This window comes from Choloepus didactylus, chromosome 3 (assembly GCF_015220235.1).
Source record: "Choloepus didactylus isolate mChoDid1 chromosome 3, mChoDid1.pri, whole genome shotgun sequence".
In the NCBI taxonomy this organism is placed as follows: domain Eukaryota; kingdom Metazoa; phylum Chordata; class Mammalia; order Pilosa; family Megalonychidae; genus Choloepus; species Choloepus didactylus.
In genome coordinates, this window is record NC_051309.1 from 111,775,421 (window position 1) to 111,793,553 (window position 18,133).

Sequence of the window (18,133 nt, forward strand, 5' to 3'; positions counted from 1 at the left end):
ACCTTTCCAGCACCATCTAGCTCTCTGAGTAGGGGAAACGGCATGGAAGAGGGAAGGGATATGGTGTTGGTGTTTACAGCCTGCCCCTTGCTTATTGCTTTCGTAGGGGGTTGAACACAAATGCATAGTCTTTCTTCTTTTCTTTCTTGCAGGTCTCTGGAGGAACAGTGAAAGAGCTGATGGAGGCTCTGAGACAGATGGGCTATACTGAAGCAATTGAAGTTATCCAGACAGACTTCTGTACCTCAGACACTGCAGCCACCAGCTCAGCACAGACGACCTCTCAGGCCCCCTCGCTGCCTCTCTCGCCTTCCTCCACAAGGCAGCAAATAGGTAAAAAAGTCAGAAGCAAGAAAAGCAGTCAATATTGCCTTGCTCCTCCAGGCTGGTATCTTCAATTCTCACAGAGCCCAGTAATCCTGTATTTCCCTATAATGTTATTGTCCCACTCTCTAAACAACCATTTCATGCTCTTTCTAAACCCACAGGACCCCTTTGCTCTATTCCTCTAGTGCCCTTGCCTCACATTCCATTGAAAACACAGGAACAATTAGAACTCTCTCACCTTTGCGCCATCAGATCTCCCACGCCACCTGTTCCTGTGCTCACACTGTCACCCTTCCATCCAGTTTCAGTGGATGCAATGTCTGTGCTCCTGCTGAACAGTGCCCTCTCATCCTGGGTCCATTCCCTCTTGCCTTCTCTAGGTCCCTGATCCTCTAACTCTTGCCTTTCTCTCCTGCATTAGCAGTTCCTCCCTCCCAAAGGGATTGCCTAAAGCATGCTGTTATTCTCTCATCTGTAAAACCAAAACCAAACAGTAAACAACATTCCCTCAATCCCACACCCCCTTCAATGATAGCCAGATTTCTCTGTTCCTCCACACAGTAAAACTTCTCAGAATTTTTTCTCATTGTTCTTCCTTCACCTTTTGTTCTTGATCCCCTGTGGTTGGGCTTCCAGCCCCTTCACTCTGCCAGACCTGCTGTCATCCTGATGATCAAGAACCTCCACATTGCCAGATCCCATCATCACTTCTCATCTTTAAACCGCTCACAGCCTGCAGCACAGTCAGCCACTCCCTCCTACTGCAAACACTCTCTACTCTTGGCTTCCCGACAGCACATTCACCTGCTTGTCCTCCTGCCTTGCTGACTCTGCTCCACCTTCCTGTTTGCTGTCTTCTCTGCAACTCATCTTTTAAAGTCTCACTGCTCCATAGCCTGGTACTAGAACTCTTGATATCCCCACCCAAACTCAGCATTGACCTTATCAATTGGAAGCACTGACACCCTCCAGGAGGTCAAGACAAAAATTTAAGAATTATCCATGAATACTTACTTGCCCTAACTGCCCCACATCTAATCCATCAAGGTTTCCTCTTCTCTAGGGCAGCCACCCTCATCTGAGCCACCTTCATCTCTTGCCTGGATTCCTGCAGGAGCTCCTAACCAGCCTCCATTTCCACTCTGTCCACCTCCCTTTAGTCCACTCTCCACCTGACATCGGTGTGATTCTTTTTAGGAATTAATAAGATTATGATACTCCTGTTGTATACCCTCCAGTTCATTGATTCATTCAACCAGTTTTTATTGAGTGCCTACCATGTGCCTGACACTGTCGAGGCTCTGAAGGTAAGGCAGTGAACAGTAAAGGCAGTGCCCCTGTTTTACCCATTCTTTCTTTTAAGCATCACTTTAATTCACTCTCCCTTCCACCCCGCTACCCTCCAGCTCCCCGGTGTTCCTTCTGTTCTTTTCTGATCTTTGAACCTTCTCTTCCCCTTCCCTGGGGAGCTCCTCACTGACTGGCTCCTCTGGGCATTCAATTCCAGTGTCAGGGTCCCCTCCTCAGAGGGATCCTCCCAGGGGAGTAAGGACAGGTGTCACTGTGCACACTTCAGAAAAGACTAAGGTTTCCACCAAGAAGACAGCCCAGATCTCCTGGAGTGTCATGGCCTGGTGCCCCTTCCACACACACACCCAAAGAAATCCATAAATAGTTATATCTTAAAAAGCACTAAGGTCTAAACCTTACTTTCCCTTGCACACATAGGTAACTAAAAAGACTGAACAGCAAGACAACAGCCACACCATGCCCATCAAAGTCTTCATATTCCAATATTGGGATTTGGTATCCAAGAAGTTGGCATTCTTATTAGTATATATTAGACTTCCCTTTTCTTAGTCACTCTATATAGCAAAGCATTCACATTGTTCAGAACCCTAAAGATTCTTCTCTCAACAAGGGGAATTCAACCTAATTTTCCAGTATAGACTCATTTGCATTAAAACACCTAATTTTTTTTTGCTACCAACATATTTTTGAGGCAGTGCATAGTGTTTAATAGCATCTGGGGCCCAGAGAGTTATCTCATTTTTAGTTCCTACTTCTCCCACCAATTTTTTGTGCCTAGGTTCACCAATTTCCCCAGCTGTAAAATGGGTATTACAATGGTTAGAAGAATGTATCTGATTTGTAAGGGAAAAAAAAAAAAAGCACCCTTTGAGTCAAGAGAATTCAGAAAGGATTCTGATAAGCATGATGCTGGATCATGAGTGAAGACATCTGTTCCATTCTGTTTATTTTAAACAATATTTTTTGCCCCTCACAACACTGATTGGTAGTCACCAGCAGACAGTGTAGTAGGTGAGATGTGATTTGTGGAGCTAATGGGCAGAGGTAGGTCCCACGTGCTGTTTAGATCTAAACTTTGCAGCTAGCTGGGATGTCAGGTCTGCAACAGCACAGGCTTTGGCTTGTTCCTACCCCTGCCTCCAGTGAGCCTGTACTTTCTCTCCTCAGATGAGCTCCAGGACAACGAAAGCATCTGTGACAGCGGCGTGGAAACATCTTTCCGCAAACTCAGCTTTACAGAGTCTCTGACCAGCAGCAGCTCATTGCTAACTCTTAACAAAATGCCCCACAACCATGGGCAGGAAGGATCTATAGAAGGCAAAATTTAGGCTGCTGGCAGTTTCCAAACACTGTGCAAACCAAAGCCCTGAAATTCCACTGCATTGTCCAAAACAAGGAAGGTAAAGTGCATCCAAAGGTGCTCAAGGAAAACTGGCCTGCCTGAATTATTCTGGGTTTAATTCAAGGCCTTTAAAACCTGGCTTCCTTTCTTGGTTCTTAAATTAATTTTAGTTCGGTTCACTTACAGATAGTATCTAGCAATCACAGCGCTCCGCTGGTCTGTTGCATTATTGCAGGTGAGGTAGCTTTCTGAGCTTTACCAGCTGCTAAAGGATTACAGTTGCTTTCTGATGTTGCTGCTGTCCCTCTGCTGCGCCCCCGCTGTTATTAAAAGGTGTCAGAGTCCCCACTCGGTGTTCTTTCTAGCCATCCACAGCATGGTCGTGCATTCAGATTAAGGATTAAGAAAAGGGATATTTTCAAATGAGTCACTTGGTGTACAAAAGAAGGCTTTTTGCTAATGTGGTTATCTCTGTGATTTGAAAAAAAGAACATGTACATGTCAATATTTAAACATGGTTACAATCAGTGCTGAAAATGGTATTTTCCTCTTTTTCTGCATTTTGCTATTGTAAATATGTTTTTTAGATCAAATACTTTAATGGAAAGATGTTGGATTTATAAATGCTATTTTTTATTTTACTTTTATAATAAAAGGAAAAGCAAATTGATGACCTCACCTTGTTTGATCTCTGCAAATACTTTTCTAAGATGATTCCTTGTAATCATGGAGTTATTCATCGCCTGATTATCATATTCACATTCCTCTTTATAGCCAGTTTTTGTGATCCAGAAATGAACAAAAAAAAAATTATATTGAAGAAAAGTGTTTCAGGGGCGAACCTAAGATGGCGGCTAGGTGAGACAGGGCAAAAAAACACCTACGTGAAAAATATTAGATAAATACCAGAAGGTGACCCAGAATACCGGTTTCAGTGATGCACCAGCTGGACAAGGTCTGCTAGAACCACAGGGGCCATGCACTTGGTGAAACCGGGAGTCTGCATTCTGAAACGAGTGAGTAAGCCGGCTGAAAGACCCACGGCCACGGTGCGGTGTGGGGAAGCCGGGGGTTGGCGTTTGGAGATGAACTGGTTCTTTTAAAAAAAAAAAAAAAAAGGGAAAAACCCAGGAGCAGCTGCAGTTGCGATGGTGGGAACCACACAGTGAAGCACGGCAGGAGCAGGCTGAGCCAACATCTCGGTGTCTGGCGTGGAGGATGGACCGCTGCAGATTCCCTCAGGGCCAGGGGAGTGGAGGGGAGAGCCAAAAGGAGAAAGAAACCCCACTGCTTGCAGCTGGCTCCCCGGCGAGCTGGAGACACTCCTGCCCAGGGCCGTGCCCACAGCCCAGAGCTGCGCCAGTTGTCCTGGAGCTGGGAAGGAGGAACTGTGCATGGGGGTGGGGGTGAGACGCCCCATTCAGCCATCTTTGCATCAGGCTGAGAGCGCCCCTGCATGGCCCGGCAGCCCGGGGCTTCTCTTGAGGGATGGCGTGCACTTCTGACGTAGCACAGGCTTCCATCAGCAGAGGTCCTGGAAGATCACAAATGAGAAGGGGGGCCCGCTCGGAAAACGCAGGGATGCTACATCAATGCCAGTGGTTTGTGGGTCAGCGACAGAGAAAATCTGGGGCAAAACTGAAATGAAGGCTTAGACTCTTGCAACAGCCTTGAATCTCTGGGAACACCTGGGAGGTTTGAATATTAAAGCTGTCCTGCCTCTCTTACCACCCAGACATTCGCCCCACATTCAGGGCGGACAGCTCCAACAGCACACCCAAACTGAGTTCACCAACTGAACCCCACAAGAATCATTTCCCCACACACCACAAAGACAAAGTTGAGGAGAACTGACTTGAGGGGTATAGGTGACTTGCAGCTGCAATCTTCTGGTTAGAGAAAGTGTAAGCCATCAACTTGTATTTCTGAAAAATCAGATTGGTATTTTTTTTTTTTTACAACTTGAAAGAACCCTATCAAGCAAAGCAAATGCCAAGAGGCCAAAAACAACAGAAAATCTTAATGCATATGATAAAACCAGACGATTTGGAGAACTCAGTCCCAAACATCCAAATCAAAATATCAGAAGAGACACAGTACTTGGCACAATTAATCAAAGAACTACAAGCAAGGACAAAAACATGGCAAAGGATACAAAGGACATGAAGAAGACCATGGCATGGGATATAAGGGACATAAATAAGACCCTAGAAGAGCATAAAGAAGAAATTGCAAGAGTAAATAAAAAAATAGAAGATCTTATGGAAATAAAAGAAACTGTTGGCCAAATTAAAAAGACTCTGGATACTCATAATATAAGATTAGAGGAAACTGAACAATGACTCAGTGTCCTAGAAGTCCACAGAACAGAAAATGAAAGAACAAAAGAAAGAATGGAGAAAACAATTGAAAAAATCGAAATGGATCTCAGGGATACGATAGATAAAATAAAACGTCCAAATTTAAGACTCATTGGTGTCCCAGAAGGGGAAGAGAAGGGTAAAGTTCTAGAAAGAGTATTCAAAGAAATTGTTGGGGGAAATTTCCCAAGCCTTCTACACAATATAAATACACAAAGCATAAATGCCCAGCGAACTCCAAATAGAATAAATCCAAATAAACCCACTCCGAGACATATTCTGATCAAACTCTCAAATACTGAAGAGAAGGAGCCAGTTCTGAAAGCAGCAAGAGAAAAGCAATTCACCACATACAAAGGAAACAACGTAAGACTAAGTAGGGACTACTCAGCGGCCACCATGGAGGCGAGAAGGCAGTGGCATGACATATTTAAAATTCTGAGAGAGAAAAATTTCCAACCAAGAATACTTTATCCAGCAAAACTCTCCTTCAAATTTGAGGGAGAGCTTAAATTTTTTACAGACAAATGCTGAGGGAGTTTGCCAATAAAAGACCTGCCCTACTTCAGATACTAAAGGGAGCCCTACCGACAGAGAAACAAAGAAAGGAGAGAGAGATACAGAGAATTTTAACAGACATATATAGAACCTTACATCCCAAATCACCAGGACACTCATTTTTCTCTAGTGATCACGGATCTTTCTCCAAAATGGACCATATGCTGGGACATAAAACAAGCCTCAATAAATTAAAAAAAAAAAAAAAAATTGAATGTATTCAAAGCACATTCTCTGACCACAATGGAATACAAATAGAAGTCAGTAATTTTTGAATTGTAACTCCACTCATTACTTCCTACATGATATAAAATACACAAACTCTAATGACAAATCAGTGGTTTTGGACTCAATGTAAAATATGTAATTTTTGACAAGAACTATATAAAGATGGGGGAATGGAGGAGTATAGGAACATAGTTTATGTGTCCTATTGAAGTTAAGTTGGTATCAAAGAAAAACAAGATTGTTATGGATTTAAGAAGTTAATTTTAAGCCCCACAGTAAACACAAAGAAAGTTATCAGACAATATGACCATAGAGATGAAAAGTAGAGTAGGGGTTCCGAGAAGTGGGGGAAGGGGCAATGGGGAGTTAAGAAATGAGTGTAGGGTTGCTGTTTGAGGTGAAGGGAAACTTCTAGAAATGCATGGTGGGAAGGTGATAACATTGCAACATTCTAAATGTGATTAATCCCACTAGTGAAATGCTAGGGAGGGGGTGGAATGGGAAGATTTAAGCTGTATATATGTTTCCACAATTGAGGAAAAAAAAAAGACAGTCTAAATAGATGACAATTGAATACCAAGGATGACCCTGGACGGGATCTGAGGATGGAGGACAGAAGGCTCAAAGGGACACAGTTGAGACATAAGGAAAAAAAGGAAATATAGAATGTAAGCTTTGTATCAATGTTGAATCTCTTGTATTTCTTAGCTGCATTTAATGGGATTGCATAAAAAAATGTTCTTGTTCATGGGAATTGTATATGTGAATTATAGTGTTTGTTCAAGGATGTGTGCAGCTAGCTCTCATATGTTCAGAAGACAGAGCAATAGATGATGGACGATAGATAGGGAGGAAGGGAAAGAAATAGCAATGTGACCGCATGTTAAAGTTGGTTGATTGGGGTATCAGGGGAGGGGGTCGGTATGCTGGAGTTCTGTGTATGGGGTTTGTATTATTTTTGCAACTGTTCCTATAACTTTGAATTTATTTCAAAATAAAATTAAAAAAAAAATAACATGTTGCTACTAAGCAGCTAATCCATTACTGCTGGGATGAAGTTAGAATACCTATCGTTATGAAGAAAGAAATATGGTGACATTAAGTCCTGATTGCATACCAGATGATAACCTTTTACCTCCTAAAAGAGATACATTGGGTTAAGATGACTCAACATCAAACTCTCAGGATCATGCAATCAACACTATTCAAAAAAGAGATTTCAACACTCAATCTTGGAACTAAGTTGGCTAAACAAATGTTAACTGCAAACTATCACGACAGACAACCAAGGACAGCTACTTGTAGTATGCCTTTACTTACTACAGCTTAACTTGTTTTGACTTAGTGCAGCAGCATTTACCAGGACTTTCCCATGGGCTACATTCAGGAGAAAGAGAAAATCAAAAGGATCAGAAGACCGCTAACACTGGGAAATAGAAAAAGGAGTTTATCACTAATTGATCCCTCACAACTAACACTCCCATTTCTTTTGGTTTGAGCACATTTTTAAAATAATTAAGGTGTTGCTAGAAATAGCTAGAGGTCACCTCTCAATGGTAAATCAGCAAGTATCAGAACCTAGCAGTAATGAGGAAAGGTTATAAAAAGCAAATCTCTCACACTTGTTCCCCAGTTTTGTCCTCTTCTTTCCCCCACAAAGCAAACAAAACAAAGTCAGATATTTGTATTATTAACTAGCTGTTATTGAATCAGGGCCAGAAAAAACATTTGCTTGTATAGGTTTATTTGTAGTAAGGTAGTCCACTCTAATCAGTGCAAAAAAGCACCACTACTATAGCACATACAAGAGGGGATGGAAATATCTTTCATTTGTAATGGGATTTTACTAGTATAAAAGCAAAAATGTCCTGACAGAGAAACAAAGAAACAAACAAACAAATGAAAAAAAGTGTTTCAACCTAAGATGAAAGCTTTGGGTTTGTCAAATCCTTGTCTGGCTTGTCTCATTTAGGCTGCGTAACCTCACCTTCCTCCATCTCAGATAGCACTATAGCCTTTCATTGTGTTCTTGATGCATCCTTGATGCATAAAGCATTAAAATTTCAACATGCCAAAGGGTCTTGGATAAGGAGCCTTACTACATGAAGCTTTGCTGAACTGGTCTTCACTCAAAGAGCTGGAAATAAAAAGGAGGACAATCAAAAGTTTTTGAATGAGGTGCCATGGTGAACATGTGGTATGCAACCAAGATCCCTTTGTAACAGACTTGTTGGCCCTGCCACTGAGTACACTTGGCAAACAGCCTCTGTCAGCTACATCAGTAATTGTCTCAGCTGCAGACAAGCTACCTCACCCATGGTCACGCCCATTTCCTTGGCAGCCCACATGCAACAACTGGTCAGTGTGGGTGCAGAAATGCTTGTCCAACTTGGGAGAACTCTGAAGGGCCATTTAAATTCCAGAACTCCCCAGGAGTTTGGCTGAGGTGGTTGTTTGCATATGCCTTTATGCACTGCAGCTCAACTGCTCCCCTGTCCTGCTTCCTGCTCCTCCCTTCCACAGGTGATGACCCCTCGGACACTCCCAAGTAATCATCCTGCACTCTAATCTCCATCTCAGAGTCTGCTTCCCAGGAAACCAAGCTGCACCGGTGTAGGGAAGTATGCTGACAATTTTGTACTAACATGTAAAGTCATTGAATCTTGAAAATAACCCAATAAGGTATGTAGAATTTTTATCCCCAATTTACAGAGAAGGAAAGTGAAGTTTAGAGAGTTCAAGCATGCTAAGGCTATGCAGTTTATGAGTTTAAACCCAGTTCTGTCTGACTCCAGAGCACAGGGGTTGAGACATTATCTTGGGAAGATAAGAAGGTGGATAATAACAATTGAATCCAGAGGCCAACTCCTAAGAGATATAGGAATTTAGTATCTGAAAAGTGGGATTTCAAACCAGAGAGTGTCTTGGTTTCCTGGGGCTGTCATAATAAATACCACAAACTATTAAAACAACAGAAGTTGATTGTCACAGTTCTGGAGGCCAGAAGTCAAATGAAGGAGTAGGCAGGGCCATGCCACCCTACTCCAAATGACCTCATTTTAACTTATCTAATCCCATCTGCAATGACCCTATATCCAAATAAATTCAACGTTCTTGATGTACTGAGGATTAGGACTTCAACATATCTCTCTGGAGGACACAATTTAATCCATAACAGAAGATAATCATTCAGGAAATAGATGTTTCAACTTATTAATTCTTTTAAAGAAAATCGATCAGAACCTCCACCCCCCTCCTTTCATCAAAATAATTTCCGGATGTATCAGAAATTAGACCGTAAAATACTAGAAATACTAGAAATCATGGATTAAGCAAAGGCCTTTCTAAGAAAGGCTTTATTCTCTGTTGTAGAAATAGTTCGGGTTCTTCATTTCACAGTGTGTCCCAAATAAATGAAATCTTTTTAAAAGAAAATTCTCTTCTGTATTCTATTACACTACCATTTCTTTCTCCCCTATGCCCAAGATTCCAATTTTTGAAAATTGTATCTATACATTTAAAAAGTATAGCTCTGACTTTCTCCTTCCTTATTTCTCAGACAAAAAACCATCTCCCCAATCCTCTGCCAGTTCCTCTCTGTGGCACATAGTTATGTTGCAGCTGACCACAACGGGTCTCCCGTGTGACCTTGCAATACAACGTTGACACTCTTCCCACTGAGGGGAGGGGTCTGTTCCTTTCCAGTGACTCTAGGTTGGCCGGTGACATGGGTGGAAGTAATACTTAGTGACCTCCAAGGATAGGTCATAAATTCTGTCCAGTCCCGCAGGCTCACTCCCTCTTGGAACCCAGTTGCCATGCTCTGCGGGAACCAGACCACCAAGTGGAGTGGACTCAGGTCAGCCACCCTAAGGGCCCAGTCGATGCCAGCATCAGCCCCCAGGTGCACAAGCTGGGGAAGCCTTCAGACGATGCCCGTCCCCAGCCCCTAAAGTCACACCCCTCCAGACTTCAAGCTGCCTTGGATAATGCTGCCTGGAGTGAAGGCAAACTGTCCTGTAGGCAAATTAAATAATGGTTGATGTTTTAAGCCCTGAGTGTGAAGTGGATAGTTACCTTTCTCCAGGTACTCTAACCTAACAGCTCCCATACCAGAAGTTCATAGTAAAGAGAAGCTGACTCCAAGAGGAGGAACAACTAAGCACCTCATGCCGAGATTAAAAATAACATTCCCCTCCTTTTTTAAGAAGCCCCATTTCTCTTCTGTTCCAGAAACTTCCTCTTTCTCCTCCCAGATCTCAATTTTGGCCTAAACCTCTTCATGGTGCTTGAAAATGAAGACTAACAACACCATCTCCATCTGTATGGAAGGAGGGCCTTTCGTATTGTACCAGCAGATGAGGATAAATACGAAAATGAATACGGAGATCAGGTGGAAAGCTACAATGGGCTTGAAATAAACCTTCCCATTAGCTGGTCTCACAGCAGGAATCCGTTTATAAATAGTTTCCCCAGAACTTTGCTCATCTTTTGAGATGTCTGTACTCTGCAGGTATAACCCAGACTTTGTCAGGATCAGCAGTCTTTCTTTTTCAGCCAAGGGAAACCCTGCTGCTGTCCATTTACCCACCTGAGTTCCCCACAGTAGTCATATGTGGCCCAGACATTCCCTGTCCCCGCTGTGGAGTGTAGCCTCACAAACCTGGCCTTCGGCATTTTAGCAGGAGAAAGGAGGGGAAGGAGCCAGCTGAATTTGAGCGTTTGTTGAATGCCAGTGTCTTTGGATTAATGAGTTCTAATGTAATTCTCAGAACATTCCTATGAAGTATATATTTTAGCCCAAATTTATGAAAAGTCAGATGATCTGAAGATTAAATAATTCACCCAAAATTCAAATCCAGGCATGTCTGATTCCAAAGTCTATTTGGAATCCATACAAATCTGTACAAAGATGATGGAGTCGTAATGTACCCTACAAAAATGCAGAATGAACCCAGGGTAGCACTAAAGGGACATGTTGCTTTGTATAAAATAACTTGATTTCCCTAATAACAGCCTTAAATAAATAATGCTTAAATAAGAACTATTCAGTGTTCACGATTTGCAATGGATGGAGGTGGCCTAAGGGTACACTGACTGATGAACAGAATGGTGAACTGTGGTGTATGCGTACAATAGAATACTGAGTGACTGCAAGAAGGAATGAAGTTGTGAGACAGGCGACTAGGTGAATGGATCTTGAGGACAGCATTTTGATTGAAATGTGCCAGAAACTAAAAGACACACATTATAACGCCTCACTAATATGGACTACCTATAATGTGTAAACTCAGAATTGAATCTTAAGAGCATGGCTTATCAGGGAAATGCTTATTGTAAAGGCCTCTAGATTGTAAGCTTTACAGCTGTCACATCTATTCCTGAGTTGTAATGGTTATCTCTAAATTCCAAGATGCTGAAACAAAACAAAACAAAATAAGAACTATTCATGAGTTGAGGTTTCTTGTTGCATATCTCTCCCCTTATTCTGTGCTTTTGGGGAGAATGTTCTTTCTGATTTGTACCTCCCCAGGTAATGGGGTTGAAAAGGCATAGGACTCAAGAAAGGATAAAATTAAAATTCTATTTATTTTCTTAAGGATCACAGAACTTAAGGTTGGACAAGATTTTAAAGATCAAATGATCCAAGTTTCTATCTTTTTTAAAATGTCTAAGTGAGAGCATCTCCTCTCTATAAGCCCTTGCTGTGACCAGCTGCTTTGGTTAAAACATGCTAATACCAGTTCTAGAGACTACAAGTTCCTACTGGTTTCCTTAGTGCATGGTTTGGCTTTGGGTTTGGGGAAGTGTGATGGCTAAGTTCATGTGTTAACTTGGCCAGGTTATGGTGCCCAGTTGTTTGGTCAAGCAAGCACTGGCCTGATTATTACTGTGAGGACATTTCATGGACTTAAATCATTAGTAAGTTGGTTGCATCTGTGGCTGATTGCATCTACAATTAACTGAAGAGATTGCCTTCAACAATGAGAGATGTCTCATCCAATCAGTTGAAGGCTTTAAAAGGAGAAGTGATAATTTCAGCAGTCAGAAGAGAGACTTTCCATCTCTACTTCAGCCAGCCAACTTCTCCTGTGGAATTCATCGAGGTCCTTCATTGGAGTTCCCAGCTTGCAGTCTACCTTCCTGCTCTATGTAATTTGGACTTGTACATCCCCACAGTCTCATGGGACAATGCTTATAAAAACCTCATAATGTTTGCAGATATTTCCTGTCAGTTCTGTTTCCCTAGAGAACCCTGACTCATACAGTATTCCAGTTTGCTAATGCTGCCATTTTGCAAAACATGGATTGGCTTTTATAAAGGGGGTTTATTTGGTTACATAGTTACAGTCTTAAGGCCATAAAGTTACAAGGTAAGGCATCAACAACAGGGTACCGTCACTGAAGGATGGCTGATGGCGTCCAAAAACCTCTGTTAGGTGGGAAGGCATGTGGCTGGCATCGGCTTGCTCCCAGGTTGCATTTCAAAATGGCATTCTCCAAAATGTCAGTGTCAGCTTCCAATGGGCAAATGTGTCTCTCAGCTGCAGCTATCTTCTGGGCTATGTGGCTCTTTTTAAAGTACTCCAGTGATCTAATTAAGACCCACCCTGAATGGGTGGGGCAACACCTCCATGGAAATTATCCAGTGAAAGATCTCACCCACAGTTGATTGAGTCACATCTCCATGGAAACACTGAATCAATAGGTTCCAACCTAATCCACAAGATTGCATCAAAGAACATGGCTTTTTCTGGGAGACATAATACATACAAACTGGTACATACAGAAAGGCATTGAGGAGGGACTAGAAAGTAAATGGATTTCATTCCATTATGGATTCCAACAGCCTTCTTCCACTGCCCTGGATAAGTGAACAGCTCCACAAATTATTTAAGCTGCCTAGAATGCAAGAGGGGAAGGGGCTGAGATACCACCTTCCCACTTTCATTTGCTAGCTTTTCCATGTCCATATCTCTCTCCAAAATGCTTTTTTCATTGAAATACTACAACAACCTTCAAGGAATGAAGATACATATTCAATCAACATTTCTTGGGCATCTGTTACATGCAGGTACTATCCTACAATGGATGGTCATCATTCATTATCTCATATTATTGGCTCAAAAATCCTGTGAAAGTATGTTTGTCCCTATTTTATAAACAAGGAAACTGAGGCACACAGAGGCAGGATCTATCAAAGCAGGATCTCTTGACTCCAGTAAAGTGTTTTTTAAAAACCACACTTCAATGGGATAAGGAAGAGGGTGAGGCATTTCACTTCCATTCGGTAATGAGGGATCCAGGTTGAGAGTCACTCTACCACCAACACTTGGCTCCCAAGGTCTTGCTGGAAGTGATGGTCCCAGTCAGCTGGAAGGGGAAAATGCATGGAAGAGTAGATGTGGGAGTTTTGAATGGGCCAGGTTTCAAGATGCCATGTCTCACTTCCTTTCACATTGTACTGGAGAAAAGCTTTAGTCCTATGGCCACAGCTAACAGCAGGGAGGCTGGAGTGGTGGTCCACTTTTATTCCCAGTATTCAAAGAGGTGTTGATTTTGGTGAACAGGTCACAGACTCTGGCATGGAGCATAGCTCCTGACCTAACTGAAGGTCTTTCTTGTTCCGAAGTCCATGATTCTGCAACTTTGTTACATTCACTCTGAAAGTCACTTGCAATCATGGTAAATGGCTGTGCCGGTTTGAATGTATTGTGTCCCCCAAACGCCATTATCTTTGATGTAGTCTTGTGGGGCAGACATTTTGGTGCTGATTAGATTTGCTTGGAATTTTCCCCACCCAGCTGTGGGTGATGACTCTGATGAGATATTCCCATGGAGGCATGGCCCCACCCATTCAGGGTGGGACTTGATCAGTGGGGCCATATAAATGAGCTGACTCAAAGAGAAGGAACTCAGTGCAGCTGTGAGTGATGTTTTGAAGAGGAGCTACAGCCAAGAGGGACACTTTGAAGAAAGCATAGGAGCTGCAGATGAGAGACAGTTTGAAGATAGCCATTGAAAGCAGACTCTTGCTCCAGAGAAGCTAAGAGAGGACAGATACCCCAAGTGCAGCTGTGAGTGACGTTTTGAAGAGGAGCAAGCTTGCTGGAGAGGAATGTCCTGGGAGAAAGCCATTTTGAAACCAGAACTTTGGAGCAGACGCCAGCCATGTGCCTTCCCAGCTAACAGAGGTTTTCCAGACGCCATTGGCCATCCTCCAGTGAAGGTACCCGATTGCTGATGAGTTACCTTGGACACTTTATGGCCTTAACACTGTAACTGTGTAGCCAAATAAACCCCCTTTTATAATAGCCAATCCATCTCTGGTGTTTTGCATTCTGCAGCATTAGCAAACTAGAACAATGGCCATCACCAAACGCAAAATCTTTTCCCAGGATTAAGAACTGGAGGTGGAGGATATGTTTGTTATAAGGACAAAGTCACTGTGTCTCTTAAAGCAGTCTTCAGAGATCAAGAGTATCAGGTAAGGTAGGAGCTGGAGTCTGTTTCAGCAGTAGTGACTTAGGGAGTACTCCAGCTCTCCAGCCTCCTTTCTCTATAGTTCCCTCATCCATAAATGTTGCGCACAAGTTCCCAGGCTTGGTGATGCCAAGGAAAACCATCCCCAGGAGGCCTTGGGTCCTTGGGATCTCAGTAAAAAGAAAAGAACGAGCAAGTTCATCTATCTTGTGATCTTCAAAGTACTGATCTTCAAAGGACCTTGATCCCCATTTTCTCAGGTAAATGGGAAACGGGCTAAAGTTAGTTCTTGGGAAGATAAAATTCTCTTCAGGTCAGAAGAATAGCAGATGAAACAGGGTTCTAGAAGCCCCTTTTCATAGGATTCCTTCTTGGGACCCAGAAGGTGGAATTAGGGCTGAAGATGGTGAGATGAAACCTTCTTGGATATGCTGGCTAAAGGGTGTACGAACAGGGAAGATCACAATTCAGTGCTGGATACTAGACAACCATGTTATTAGGTCTGCTCTCTGGAAAAATAAATAGATATTTTTTTCATTACAAAACTGTTTTGCAAACCAAAACCAAAATCCTTTAAACACAAATGTGTCCGGCGCTGCCCCGCTCGGTCCCCGGTTCCCGGCCGGCGAGGGGAAACAGGGAAGGAGAGAGAGAGATGCAGACTGCGCGAACTAACCTGGTCATGAATCACGACTCGAACCACACGGCAGTTGTGAAAGCAAGCCCTTTACTACAGCTAGATGAACATTCTGTGTTACTGGTTCCCACACGGGGCACGGCGCCTCGTGGGAGAGCAGCCTCGATGTGGCCGTCAGGCACGGCTCCTTGTGGGCTGTCTCACCCTACCCCGTCCGGGTAAGACCTTTTATACACAATTAACAACCAATAAGCTTCTAGGCTAGTATCGCGTATACAGGATTTCGATTGGTAGGAGCGGGTGGCGGATACATGCGTCACTATGCGGAAACAGGATGCAGGCGCCATCTTGGCTCACTCGATGGGCGGGGGTAACTCTAGAGCAGGCTGCAGCGCATACGCTAGGCCCGATTCGGGAGGCGGCTTTCCACATCTCCCCCTTTCTTATTTATTTTTGACCCAGTGTCTCCAGTGATGAGCGTGCTCCCGTGAACCCAATGGTTCACAACCTCTTTGGTGCTTTGGGGAGTCTGGACTAGGCCTCAGCCATCCAGCGGCGGAGCCTCTAGCACCAACCAGAATGCTCACGTCATATGGAGACCGGAGAGTCCGTAAGCTGGAAGCAACGTGACTCTCCCTGCAGTGCTTTGCCTGGCAACTGGGGAACAACGACGGGGGCAGGAACAGCAGTAACCAGAGTCGGGGGTGTCACTAGGTGTCTCTGTGCAATGGCTAGGGTCCAGTCTGGCCACAACTAGGACTCTGCCCTAGAGACCCACCTGAGACAAAATTATGACTACTGGTGTCGCCTTTTACACCCGAGAAACAGCCATGCGATTCGCTACAAATTTTGCTCCAAAGCGCCCCACCTGAGGCGACCAGGAAGGGGTATGGTTAATAAATCGGTCACTATCGGGGGTAACAGAGGTGGGAGTCATAGCCATCATAGTGGTAACACGCAATTGCTGCTGCGCTTGAAACAGGCGTTCTAGCAAACATTTAACAACGACTAATCCCACCAATAATCCCACTGCAATGAGGATCCAATTAGTTAAATTGGGCCAAGAGAACCAGGAAGAAACACTGTGCAATAGTTTCTGTAGAACCTCGCCTAACCCGGAGAGATCGACTTTAACGGGTTTTAACTTGATCCCCCCAATTGTGTCTAAACTAGATTCCACCTGTTGGGAGAGATTAACAAATTCAGGAAAATATGACCTTTTCAGCCAATCAGAGACTCTGGAAATGCTTCCGGTCACGTTGGCCCTGACAGGAGTGACACAGAGTTTAACCGTAAGCCACCGGGTGTCACATGTTTGCTGAAGCACTCTCCAGAGTCCATCTGTTTCCAGTCCAAGTTCATCTATCTCCGCTTGGAGTTTCTGAATGGCCTGGAAATTTAAGTTCAGCATCTGATTGTGGCGGCGTAGCACGTCTCGGGTAAGGTTGACCAAGCCATTTACCGTTTCCATCGTTATGGCGAGCTGCCGATCTGTCCATGCTTGTAGCACAGCCTGCCCGATCGTTGGGACAAACAAAGAGGAAGCTACACTGGCAGCATTCGATAGCCATTCTTTTATGCCTCTTGGACGCCTAGACTTAGAGAAGGGGATATTGTTAAGTGAAACAACTTGAGAAACAGGGCCAACCCAGTCGGTTGCCTTGACGGGGAGCCAGACATAACTTGGGCGATACACTAGGATAGCGGGGCGGCGAGGCATCCGGGTCTTTGGAACGGTTGCAGACTGTAGGAGCAAGCCCTGGAAGGAAAAGGCACCTTTGAGTCTCCTTTTTACTCAAGATCCCTTCACAAGACTGGCGGCTCTTCCCTGTAACGTTAAGAAATTCAAGCAAGACTCCCTTACTTAACTCGCCATTACCAGTTTCACAAGTAGCATTCGCCGCAACTGTGGTGTTGACAACCTTGACAGAGAGGTTAGCAAAAGAGAGGATCAGTGTGTCATTGGTGAGGGGGAAGGACTCGTTGAAGCTTGTGGAGGAAATATAGTTCCACTAAAAAGAAAAAGGCAGATTAGAAGGATTGCTATAGGAGAGCAAAGAACAGAGTTACCGATCCTCTTTTTGGGCAACCGCGGGGTGGTCAGTCCTACTATTATCGTCTTGTCGGTCGTCGCCATCATCAGCAGGGTCGGAGGCTTGGTCTAATGGTTCAGGTTGTATATTCGTTGGCGTTTCTGACAGCTGTTCCTTGGCTTCTTCAGGTGATGTCACGGTTCTCACCAGTCTTTCCGGAACCCACACTGGTTGACGTCCTGGTTCCTGGGGAAAAACACAAACAGAGCCTCTGGCCCAGCTGAGCACCGGGTCAGGGCCTTTCCACTGCCCCGACAGGACATCCTTCCAACGGACTAGACCTCTATGCAGAGGACTCGGGGTGGTGTGTTGCAGGGCAGGTGTCATTCCTTGTGAATTTTCGTTTAAAAAATTATATGTGAGCAAGGCTACAGACAGTCGAGCTTTTGGGGACAGGCCGTGGCCTATACCCTCTTTCTGTTTTTTAAGCAAGTCTTTGAGAGATCTGTGCGCTCTTTCAATGATTCCTTGCCCCTGAGGGTTATAGGGGATGCCATGTTTTAATTGGACATCCATGTTGTCACAAAATTTTTGGAAGGATTTACTAGTGTAGGCAGGCCCGTTATCCGTCTTTAACGTCTTTGGCTTACCCCAAGCTGCCCATGCAGCAAGGCAGTGTGCAATGACGTGGGAGACTCTTTCTCCTGGTTCAGCAGAGGCAAATAAAACTTGGGAGCATGTGTCCACCGACACATGTAAGTACTTGATCTTACCATACTCTGAATGATGAGTGACATCCATCTGCCAAGTATCCCCTGGGGTGAGACCCCTAGGGTTGACCCCAACCGAGGGG

At 43.9% G+C, this 18,133-nt stretch overlaps 1 protein-coding gene across 3 annotated transcripts in view; it reads left to right on the plus strand.

The window, feature by feature from the left end:
- The window catches only part of NFKB1 (nuclear factor kappa B subunit 1), a 120,291-nt gene extending 116,637 nt beyond the window's left edge, over positions 1 to 3,654 (plus strand). For all 3 annotated transcript variants that reach the window (XM_037830347.1, XM_037830346.1, XM_037830345.1), the window contains 2 exons: positions 153 to 333; positions 2,806 to 3,654. In XM_037830347.1, coding sequence (XP_037686275.1) covers positions 153 to 333; positions 2,806 to 2,966 — 342 coding nt within the window. In that variant the 3' untranslated portion in view covers positions 2,967 to 3,654. The remainder of the gene's footprint in view (positions 1 to 152; positions 334 to 2,805) is intronic.
- Positions 3,655 to 18,133: the final 14,479 nt, after the last annotated feature.